The sequence below is a fragment of the Artemia franciscana genome, chromosome 21, assembly GCF_032884065.1.
Source record: "Artemia franciscana chromosome 21, ASM3288406v1, whole genome shotgun sequence".
Taxonomy (NCBI): Eukaryota; Metazoa; Arthropoda; class Branchiopoda; order Anostraca; family Artemiidae; genus Artemia; species Artemia franciscana.
Window position 1 is genome coordinate 15585470 of NC_088883.1, and position 12766 is coordinate 15598235.

Genomic DNA, 12766 nt, shown 5'->3' on the forward strand with positions numbered 1-12766 from the left:
TTAACGTTAATTTTCAAACCTATGCTAGCACCATGAACTCGCAAAACCTCTAAAAGTCCAAGAAAGTTTTACTTTCCCATTTGATTCCATGTTCTCCCATTGCCTTCCCTGTGCTCCTTAAGACAAAGTTCTAACCTAAGAGTGAAAATGTGGTCCATACATCCTTTACCACTCCTAAAACTGCACTGTTCTACTCTCAAAACTTTGTCCACATCATCTCAAAGTCTAAAAAGTATCATCATACTAAGTAACTTGCTACCTACACAAACCAGTTCAATACTTCTATAATTACCACACTCACTCTTTTTACTTTTCTTATACAGGGGTTTAATTAACGTTTTGTCTGAAATCGCTAGGTATTTCCCCCTCTTCAAAAATCATGGTCACGACCTTCAGTAACTTATTTCTAATCTCATAGCCACAATATTTAAGAAATTCATTTGCCACACGATTTACAGGGGTTCTTCCTCGCAAAATAAATCTGTCTTGCCCATCTCTCTTTAACTCTTTCCTTATCACTAAGGAAATGACGATCCACGATAGGATCGTGGCCCCATTCCTATCTTCAACGGGGACAAGTCCAGATTGATTGCTCCCTCTCAACTTATTAACATGCCAGTACATTATTTGACTATTATGCCGTCTAGTTGCATCTTCCAGATCCTCGGCAATTTTATCTAGGGCCTCCACTTCACACCTCCTTGGTTCATATTTTATGCTTTCTCTACTTTCTTCTTATTTTCATATGTCCTATCACTCAGATAATTTTTGTACAAGCCCCTTCTTCTCTCTATTATACATAAGGTATTTTCGCTAATATTCCTAGCTGCATTCCTAACTTTCTTCCCTAAGACACCATCAGCAACTTCACAAATTATTCCATCCATCTTCTACATTACCAAAATGTAAACTCTTCAGTTTAGGATTCATCTGTTCCTGGAAATTTTATCTCAAATTTTCATCTTAGATTCTCTTCCGAAATTTCAGCTTCAAATTAACCCTAGACACAACTAGATAGTGATCTTTAATTTTCCCATCAATAACAGCACCCCTATATAACTTTGTATCTTGTATTGATCTTACCAGTCTTTGGTTTACAATAACATAATCAATAAGGTTAGCTGTCTTGCCATCATGTGAATATCATGTTTAACTTATGTGCCATTTTATGACGAAATACTGTATTAATCATAACTAGATTGTCATATCAACAAAATTACAGCACTCTGTAGTCATTACTGTTTTCTTTTTCCTGACAAAACTCACCTAGGCTAAGATACAACAACAAGACCAGTAATATAGCCTCGAGACCCTCCATTTATTAATTGGATGTCTTCAGTATCAAGTTCCATTATAATTATAAATTAATGACTTGCGATCAAATTAAATTCCAAGCTAAATGGGTCTTTACTTTTCATCAGTTAAAAGTTTTTTTGGTATGTGTCTTTTTTTTTAGTAGAAAACACAATAGGTGATAAAACTCTCTTTTACACTGCTTATATACAGATAAGATACGCTGTTTTCTCGAATAGTAAGTCAAGACATACGGGAAAAACAGTCTTCTTACTTGTAAAACCAGTCTCTTGGACTGGCTAAAATGTTGCTGTTCCATTTTAATAAATGCAACATTTATCATTTTATTTTGATAAAATGATAAATGTTGCATTTTCTTCAAGTTGAAAAAAGCCCGTCTGACTGTTTTCCTGTCCTTTTTTTTAATAATAAAAAGTGCTTTGATCTTTAAAACCTTACTAATTGGGATTGGGCGAAGGTATGTGGCTCAAAACACTTTTTTGTGCCTCATTCGAGCAGAATATCTATTCTGTAAGGTTATACCTTTACATCACGAAGGTTATATCTTCCCAAGAGATCAGTAAGGCTCTGGATACATTCTTGAATTTCATTCACCTAGCTGAACTACTTTAAAAGGTATCAAAAAGCCCCAAAACTAGAGTTTACCCCCACTAATGAGGCAAGTTATATAGGTTTGGAATATATACTTTTAGCTATATAACTACGTGCAAAATGTGGTGATGGCTGACATCTACCAATTCTTAATATAAAAACTTGCACGGTTGTTACAAATTTACCCAGTTCTTTTACAAAATAATAAACCAGACAGTAGAGAGCAACACTAAAACATAAAATGAACAGAAATAGTAGAGCCAAGTTTAAACGAGGCTAATCAATATCAAACAGTTCGTGGTAACGAACTGTAGTAAGGAGCGACTCGGCTCAATAGAAACCAAAACTCTAAAAAATGGAATTTTGATACCAATAGCTACATCAAAAGAATCGCATTTTAATGCTGATTTTAAATATATAAGTTTCATCAAGTTCAGTCTTACGCACCAAAAGTTACGAGCCTGAGAAAATTTGTGTTATTTTAGAAAATAGGAGAAAACACCCCCTAAAAGTCATAGAATCTTAACGAAAATTACACCATCAGATTCAGCGTATCAGAGAACCCTACTGTAGAAGTTTCAAGCTCCTATCTACAAAAATGTGGAATTTTGTATTTTTTGCCAGAAGGCAGATCACGGATGCGTGTTTATTTGTTTGTTTTTTTTTCTTTTTCCCAGGGGTGATCGTATCGACCCAGTTGTCCTAGAATATTGCGAGAGGAATCATTCTAACGGAAATGAAAAGTTCTAGTGCCCTTTTTAAGTGACCGAAAAAATTGGAGGGCACCTAGGCCCCCTCCCACGCTAATTATTTTCCCAAAGTCAACGGATCAAAATTCTGAGATAGCCATTTTATTCAGCGTAGTCGAAAAACCTTATAACTATGTCTTTGGAAACGACTTACTCCTCCACAGTCCCCGTGGGAGGGGCTACAAGTTACAAACTTTGACCAGTGCTTACATATAGTAATGGTTATTGGGAAGTGTACAGGTGTTGTCAGGAGGATTTTTTGGTTGGGGGGAGGGGTTGAGAAGAGGGGGATATACTGGGGGAGCTTTCCATCGAGGAATTTGTCATGGGGGAAGAAAATTCCCATGAAGGGAGCGCAGGATTTACTAGCATTATTTAAAAAAAAAACAATGAAAAAATAAATATGAAAAAGTTTTTTTTTCAGCTGGAAGTAAGGAGCAGCATTAACACTTAAAACGAACAGAAATTATTATAGTTTTTTACTGTTTTAAAAAGAAGAGTTGAGAGAAAGAGTCAAACTTTAGCGTAAAGAGCGGGGCGTTGATGAGGAAGCAGCCCCTTTCATATACGAAGTAATTTCTGTTCGTTTTAAGTTTTAATGTCGCTCCTTACGTTCAGTTGAAAAAACTTGTTTTTTTTTTATTTAATATAAGTTTAGGTTGATTCTCAGTTATGAGTTTATAATACAATGAGGGGATATAAATAGAAGTTTCATATTCTTCTTATAGCATGACAGAATTCCTGATTCAACACCCTTTTTTACCTGTCTGGAAGATCGAAAGTTAGACTATAAACATCTGTTCGTCGTAATTCTTGAAGTGATTATGAAGCATCCACAAATCAGTTGGAGCTTCTGAGCTCCTTAAAACCCAGTTTTTTCCCTGATGTTTTGATTTTCAGTCCAAGGATATCATCACTCTCAGTTGACGCAGTATTTTCTGCTGGTTTGTCACTCCTTAGAATTGGTTATTCAAGGGCACTACGAAAATGCTATGGTAAGGCCGGTCTCCCTTAGGAAAAATATTTTATCTTCAGAACCTAACGATCGGCTTGACCGCTTTTCAAGGTGAGTCTCTCTTGTTTCTTTTCCCACATACTGAGCATGTCGACTCTCAAAATTATACTAAGTAAAGATTGTAATGATCAAACAATAGTATCTATTTGAGTTCAGTAAATCACCTCTTGTAACAACTCCTGGGTTATATTTGAAAATTTTATTGGCGTTTATTCAAAGTGTAGATTGTCAAAAGCCTTTCAAGTGTCAAATTGATTTAATACCTACGCGCAAAAAGAATGCACAACAAAAAACAAAAACATATACGACGATAAGCAATCTTTTTTTGACCCAATGATTGTTTCTATAAGACAGTGAAATGTCACTTTCCTTTTCTTGGCCAGGGTCTCAGTCAAAGCGGGTGACATCAAATGAACCCCCACAGCGGCCAGATTAATGAAATAATCATTCCTTTGTACTGATATTCAGCGTTTTTCAAGAAGGTATGCTAGAAACATTTTTAAGGATTGCCTTCTCCTAAGCTTTAAAAAGAAATTTTTGCTTCGTTTAATCAAAAAGACTAAATCCACACTTTCTGATGATGTGAGCTTTCATTAAAACGGAACATCTCTAAATCCGGAATAAAATGAAAGAAATTTAATGTTTTTTCCAAGATTTCTAGGAAATTAGGTGCCAGCTTCTAGTTTTCTGTCGTTTATTCGGATTTATTATCCAAGGTCCAAAAGCTATGGCAAGACCGCGAAATTAGTTCTAACTAGTTTGCCCATACAAATTAAAAAAGTTTATAATGGACGATATACGGTGGTCCTCAAAGGCATGGAGTCCCCTTAACACTTTCTATGTCGAGGGGCGTAGTCGGTAATATCAGAGAAAAAGATTTACTTGACCGAAGAGCAAGGCATTATTATTCAAAAGTTTAAAGGGAAAATGCATGATATAAAAATTAGACAACACTTTATATACATAAAATACAAAAGATATAGCCTGCATCATCGCCTTGACTTTGACCCTTTTGATCTCCAGTCCAAAAGTAAGTCAAGCTCTTCCATTTCATCATCGGATGATGTACTTTCAGTTTGCATAGGTTCAGCTCCAGGTGCCAACTCCTCTTTCTTTATTTCAAATTCAAGTACCCTGAAAATAAATCAATCGATCAGTTAAAAGATACATAGCATGAAATCCATCTTCTGGTCATCAAACTACTAATATGTTACTCGACGGCAAAACCCAATTTTAATTCAACAGAGTTAATTCAGTTCTATCGATTGCTTCCTTTTGCATTGAAGAAAGGGAAGAGGAGGGGGAGACACTGATGATAGATATAATGACGGGAGTTGACCAATTTGCAAGTACTAAATCAAGAGTCTTATGAGAAATATGTTTTAGACCGTTTTTGATTAATTAAGTTGACTTAACAAAGTTGTCTATACAACAAGTATAACCACACGAAAAAAAGAATTTTTAATCTGTTCTATACTTGATCCAAACTAAAAACTTACACTGTGCCACATATCAAAAAATGCCTTACCAACTCTTTTTTTGACAAATTTGACTGCTACCCAGGCGGACTTAATTCAGGAATGTTAACACCATCAGAATCCAGGAGTGATTGAAACTTAAAATAGCAGTAGGATCCATTTCAACCGCACAAATTTCAGACCTATGCTGCAATTGATACGGTTTGTTGTGGGGTGATAAGGACGGTCACGTTACATTTTTTTTTAGCCAGAAAACATTTCAAACCTTCAGTGCTACTACCTGTTTCATACGATGTTTTGCAGGAGGTACCCTTTAGAATAGTCTAAGAGGGAAAATCCCCCTCATTTCTCGTTTACAAATGTGTACATGAAGAAACGCAATTTTTCCAAATGATTCGTCAATACTTTCACATTCAAGACATTTCATCTTCTTCATATAGATTTTCTCAAGTTCTCCGACATTTTCTCACGACAAAATCAATCTCCGGCATTTCTTAAGCTCTTACCTTTAAAATTGGACTAATAAGATGCAAAGGAAGGCGACATGCCAACGGGAACCAAAGACCCACAATCGAATTACGAGTAACAGATTCAGAGGTTATGTATTCCTTGACAAGTACTTGTGTTTCTAGGAACACGTACAATCAATTGGATGGATGAGGTTGAACCAAAATTTGATTTTGAATTATGGAACAAAGAAATGTCGAACAGTGAGGTCTAAAAACTTAAAAACGTTAAATAATTATGAACACTAAAACTACTCTATGAAAAAGACACAAATAAAATCCCTGTGTTCTCAGGAAAAATTCAATAAAACAAATGATCCACGGACAAATAAGGTTTTAAAGCGCAATGAAGTTTTTAAGCATTTTAATAGCAACGTTTTTTTAATTTAGTTTTTACTGCCTGAAAGCAAAAATTGAGCAAAAACACATATTTTTAAGGGAAATGTCTATCAGCATAAGCACGAGTCCCTTAAAACGTTCGAATTAAAAGATTTTCTCCAGGGGAGAGTTTTAAAAAATACAAAAGTGAACTGTTTGCCCAAATATCGTAACTTGAGTACATTTAGTGTTTTTTATCAAAATTTTATGTGTCATTTCAACTTTGCTTTATGAGATCTCCCTTTTTTCTCTCCTTTTTTTCCTTTTAAGGGAGAAATACCTATATTCCTTTTGTTTTAAACTTACTTTTGCCGCAGTTCCGTATTGCCCATCTTAATGGACAATGGTCCATGAGCCTGGGCGCGTTCCCGCTCTCTTCGAACATCAAAAAAACTTTTCAATCCTCACGTGAAAATTAATAAATGCTTATTTATCACGTATTGGCTGAAACGCTTTAGAACCGGTCTGAGAGGTATTGGTAGCAGAGATAGAAAGGAAGAATTGACGGCGTTGAAGACAAGTAAATATCGTGACTAGAATAAAACTATATGTACAAATTATTCTAAATAAATCCTTCCTGAGTACATAATTTAAACAATAAATAATTTCATATTTCTTTTCTTTTCACTAAAGATGTTAAAACGGATGTCGTTAAACGTAAAACGAAGCTAATTTCAAGTCAAGTGCTTCTTCAAGCGAAAATTGATCTTTTTTGGATCGGCAACACACAAGCTTTCTCACAAGTTTTGGAAACAACCTTTAGATTCTCCTTTCAATATATCTTGCTTGTTCAAATGTCCCCAGAATAGGAGATCTGACCAGATTCAAATCGATTATCGTCATTTCAAGGCCTTTAAAGCTCTATCTCCCGAGTCAGTTTTTAACCTCTTACACACAATTTACTCGGAGGTAAAGGAAAGGTACCCGATAGGTACTACTTCACTGTTCCAAAACTATCTCTCTACCACAAAGCGGTCTATGTTTGTTGGCTTGCAAAACAAAACAAGCTCAAATCAAACATTGAGCGAAAAAAAAAACTTAACAGCAGTTGCCTCGACATTGTTCAATTTTAAGCTCTCCTGTTTTGAGATACGCAATTGAAAACATATTCAAGAGAAGGAATAAGACTCACAAATTAATGCCACGACATCTACCTTAAAACTAAATCCAAATTTGGCAAGGTCCCCTCAGGTCTTTTACATAACTTACGAGTATTTGTTTCGATTTTTTTTTCGTATCACTGATGTTAAACAGATTATAATTCGCCCTTCCAGATTTCAAATGCATCTCCAATGAAAATAACATTTACTGCAAAAGGCCATAAGAATCCATTTTACCACCCCAGAAAGGTTAGACGCATAATAGTTCGTCGTTTTAAAAAATTTTATATCCTTTTACTATTTACTGTATGCTTTTTTTCAGCCCTTAAATATAAGACTTCTTTCTAAAACTTAAAATAAGCACTACAAAAGGAGAGAAAATTGAAAGAATTTCTTGTACTTTTGTATCAACTATTAGTGACATTGTTAGATCTAATGGCACTCCTCATCTTTACCTTTATGCTGCATTTCGATTAGTGATCCAGATTTTTATCCCTTAATGTTATTCCTATCACAGTCATCTTCTAAAATTTTAAATAGACGAAAGAAAGAGAAAAATCCGAAAAGATTACTTTTCTTTCTCCGAGAATGTTCCTGGTGGTTTCCCATCACGCTGCTTCCCCTTCTTTTGAAATTAGTACATTCGACTTAAAGAAAAAAGGGGTTGACCACAAACACAATGCCACATAAATTCTTGTTACATTGCCAAGCGGAAAGAGGAATTTTAGAATAATAGACTAGGCTCGAATGTCTTCAGCTTAGGAAATACAACATTCGTGCAGTTTCTAGAAAAAATGACACCTTTGGGGCAGAAAAAAATCCATTGAATGGGGCGATTGCGCAATATGTACCATAAATACTAGATTTCAAAGTTATATTTTTGGTTCGACGCAAAGTAATGACCGGATATTTCGCACTGCAGACAACAAGTATCAAAAGAGTTGCAAAAAATAAAGTAGATTAGAACTGAACATAGAAAAATTGAACGAAGTTCTTAAAGGAATCGCCATTTTTAAATAATGTATATTGTCTTCGATGACAGGTTCAATTTTATTACATAATTTATCCATGTGGTACTTACAGGCCTCGGTGTACGGTAATTCTTGCTTAATTTATCCTCGTTTCAGTATGTAATTAAACAAAAAAGAAAGTTTTTTTCAACTGAAAGTAAGGAGCAAAATTAAAACTTGAAACGAACAGAAATTATTGCGTATATGTGAGGGTTCGCCCCCTCGTCAATACCTCGCTCTTTACGCCAAAGTTCAAATTTTGATCCGATTCTTTAAGAATGAGCCCTGAATCAAAAAAGCAGTTTAATTAGAATAAATAGCTCATTTGAAAGTGTTAAAAAAAACTTTAGCGTAAAGAGCAAAGTATTGACGAGGGAACGAAGCCCCTCATATACGTAATAATTCCTGTTCGTTTTAAGTTTTAATATTGGTATCATTAAAACAAATATACTCGCATTTCTTAGATTTAGATTTAGTCTAATATGAAGGAAACCTTTTTTAGCCTTTTGAACTGTGCGGGACAGGGAAGATTTGCATCTTCTAATAAGGAGAATATTATCTGCGTAAGCAATATATGACACGTCAATAAACCCCATAAAATACGTCCGATAGATCTTGGCAATTATCCCAGCAATACAGATCTTGAAAATATAAGGTGACAACACTCCAGCTTGACGTACACCACAATGGACTGCAATATTTTCTTGCACGAGAGTTTACACCATTTACAGAAAGAGAATACAAAGCTTGACTATGAGCAATACTATCGAACGCCTTGGAAATATCTAACGAACAAAAATGAACTTGCTCATTTCATTGAGAGGCTTGGCGTAGAACATTCGCGAGTACCCTGTGGGCATGTGCACAACTTATTTCTTGCTTGAACCCAAATTGATTTTCTCCATAAAATGCGCTCTCATTGATTGACAGAAGTAAAACATATTTGAAAATGTTGCTTAGCATACAAGTAACTGTAAAGGGGCGATAAGAAGAACAAGCATAAGCATCCTTTCCGCGTTTCAATATTGATGTAACAGTTCCAGAGAGGAAACTGTCAGGAACTATGGAGAACTAACCAAATACATTTGAAATGATAACGGCAAATGGAACTTCAGTTCTTTGGAATCAGGCCGAATATTTAGAAATACCATCTATATCACATGCTTTTGATTTGAACCGCTTCACTGACTTAATGGTAAGGTCATACGGAACAAGTAAGACATGCCGCTTTGACAGGTTACGAGGTATAAAAATGTTTAGTAGCTTAATATACACCGAATGCACAGAATGATTTAACTTCGAGAAAATTTGGGAGTAGTGTGACTGCCACCGAGACTAAGAAATATTACATTGTGTATTACATTCGTCAAACTTGGAATTGTCATTATCATTGCATTTGAATTCGCGATGTGCTGCTCAGCAATATTTATCATATGGTAAAAACTTTACGCAACAACAGCAAGTTTAGTGTCAGGTTAAAGACATGAAATATTTATGAAATTCCTCTTATCCGACAGGATGTGACTACACCCATGACACTCTGTGTAAATTTTTGAGAGTCCAGAAACAAAAATCGATCAACGCACAGCTGGTCTCCGCCAGCCATCCAAACGCCCCCCTTCCCCACTCCCGGTTACAAAGAAACCACTTAATCGGGTGTCCATAAGTGGTCTAGCCCCTGAAAAGAGTGATTCGTGTTCACACCAGAAACAACTTGTCGAAATTTTAATCCGCTGAGAATGTACAGAAAATACAGCATACAAAATCTGGCCTGGCGGCTGAACACAAAACGGACCCTGCTACACAAATCCTAAGCGCTTCGCTATTCCAGATTTCTGACATTAAAGTGAAATACCATCTAATAAGTGAAGTATGCACATCATTACTGGACGGATTCCTACGATTAAAGGATAATTCTATATAAAAAAAAAGTAGCGCATTTCCAAATATGAGTCATAAAGTAATGTGATAATATTTTCGTTCGTTCTGCCGATTTGAAGCTTTTCTATGCTGATGCTGTGGCTTTTCCTGGTTCTGACCATCTTCCATTGGTGAGCGTGATTAAGCGTCAGTTGCATAGTCCAAAGAAGAAGAAAATAAAGGCAAGGTTAATGAAAAAACAGAATCTTCAAAAGTTTATGGAGGAGTTTAGTGTTATCGATTGGACCCCTGTATTTTCTGAGGAAGAATCCCCTACGAGAGCACTTGATAATCTAATGTCTGTTATTCTACCCATTTATGATAGTGCGTGTCCTATTAAGATAATCAAAGTGAGGAAACAGGAGACCCGTAAGCCATGGATAACGAGTGAAATAACGGAAGAAAGAAAGCTAAGGATTGAGCTTTATCAAAGATATATAGATGACAAAACAGATGGTTCTTATGAATTGTTCAAAAACAGCGCAATTTAGTGAACAAATTACGTCACAAGGCTATGGCCGAAAATTATGATAGAAAGTTTTCAAATAGCAAAGGAAATATGAGAGAAACATGGATAAATGAACTGGCAAATGAAGTGACGGATTGGAATGCCGAAACTGGAGGGAATGAAGTACAACTTGAAGGGTTCGTCCCTGATGATAAGTCTGGAATTGCAAATAAGTTTGGTAATTTTTTCTCCAATATTGGTATTAAAGTGCAAATTAGTGTAAAAAATAGATATCAACACGTTCAAAAATTCATTATATGTGATAATAGAGGTGAGAGTTTTGAATTAGCCTTTGATCAGTGTACAAGTGATGAACTGCTTAAAATAATAAAATCTCTGAAATCTAATTTTGCGGGAGTTATCTTATCTCTTCGAGCGTTTGAGGCAATAATGCATTACATTCTATCGTGCCTGCTTTTTATTATAAACCTGTTATTTGAAAAGGGCATTTTCCCTGATCAGCTAAAAGTTGTGAAAGTGATACCACTTCATAAAGGTGGCCCTAAAAAGGAGATTGAGAATTGGAGACCGATTTCGATCCTTCCACTGTTTTCGAAATTATTAGAATAAGTTGTTCACGAACGTCTCTATACTTTCCAACAGGTTAACGGTTTGCTGAGTGAGACCCAACTCAAATTTCGCAAAGGGCACTCGACGACGAATGCTTTGTAACAACTTATGGAATCAATTAGCAGTGGTATGAATAGTGGTGAAACACCTCTGTCTGCATTTATAGATATTCGCAAAGCATTCGATACAATTGATTTTCAAACACTACGAAGTCGGATGGAGTCGTTAGGTGCCCGCGGAAAGTGCTTAAAGTGGTTTGAAAGTTATCTCGCGGAGATCACTCAAAGTAGTGTTGAATGACGTGCACTGAGCAGAATTTCCAGTGACGTCTGGAGTACCACAAGGATCAGTGTTAGGTTCACTGCTTTACCTCATCTATATTGATCGCTTGCGTCTTTATTTAAAAGATGTGTGTATTATCTCGTTTGCTGATGATCCCGTTTTAACTATATTAGCCTCATCAATGAAGGACCTGGTGAGAAGCGAATCTCACATTGGAAAGACTGGAGATTTTCATTTCATTAAGTCTATTGTGTGTAAATGCTCACAAGACAATTTTAATGATGTTCTGTAGAGTTGGTACACTACTGGATGTGTCTAGCCAGGTAACTTTATGTGGTAATCCAGTTCAGCGAGTTGATCATCTTCACTACCTTGGTTTTTATCTTGATTGCCATCTGACATGGAAATATCACAGTGACGCAATTTCATCAAAAACTGCCTGTGGGGTAGGCATACTTCGACGTCTGCAGCACTTTCTCCCTCAAAGAATACTTCTAGCTATTGAATATAATATTCGTTGGTTTATACTTATATTTCCTACGGTTGCCTCCTATGGAGCAGTAACTTCTTATGCAACTATAGAAGAGCGTAAGTTCTACAAAAAAAGCTGTTAGAACAATCGGTAGGTATGCCCAGGATGTAGATGACACCTGTGCTTGTTTTAGGTCCCTGAAGCTCTTTCATGTAGGTCAGATAAGAGATTACCAAGCTACAGTATTTGTGTTTCAGTGCATGAATGGTTTAACCCCTGATGTTTTTAAGAGTTTTTTTTTTTACCAAATTAATAGTGACCTAGATAATCATGAAACTAGGAGAAGTGATAATATAGTTGTTGATTTGCGTCGTGGTCCCAGGTCTTCATTTTCAACGAAACACCTTGGTCCATCTGTATGGAATGAGCTACCTTTGGGCATTAGGGTGGCGGAAGACGTACCTCAGTTTAAAAAGAATTTAAAAGTTTATTTCTGGGGGGCGAATTCGATGAATTTTATTATGGCTAGTAGTTGGGTAGGGGAGGAAGAGGAGTTGGAGAGGTAAGGTGGGCTGGGAAGGTAAGGGTGGGGTTGGGAGTGAAAGGTGGGGTGACATGGGAGAGGGGAGGGGAGGGGGAGTTGAGTATTGAAGAGTGATGGAGACTGGATTTGTTATCATTCTTTTTATATTTTTATTTTCAATTATTTTTTTTAATTCAGTTATTGACTTATTTTATATTTATATATATTACAGGTTAGGTTTGTTTGTTTTTGATTTATTTACAATAGTTTTAATTAAATAGTTGAGGTTTAAGTAAATAGTCGAGTTAATATGTAAGTAATTGCGTGGACTTTCACGCAACCGCAAACCC

The 12766-nt window shown here is 35.9% G+C and overlaps 1 protein-coding gene across 2 annotated transcripts in view; it reads right to left on the bottom strand.

The window, feature by feature from the left end:
- Nucleotides 1-4546: 4546 nt before the first annotated feature.
- LOC136040809 (zinc finger protein 830-like) overlaps nt 4547-12766 on the bottom strand; it is a 43820-nt gene continuing 35600 nt past the window's right edge. For both annotated transcript variants that reach the window (XM_065725140.1, XM_065725139.1), the window contains exon 6: nt 4547-4803. In XM_065725140.1, coding sequence (XP_065581212.1) covers nt 4659-4803 — 145 coding nt within the window. In that variant the 3' untranslated portion in view covers nt 4547-4658. The remainder of the gene's footprint in view (nt 4804-12766) is intronic.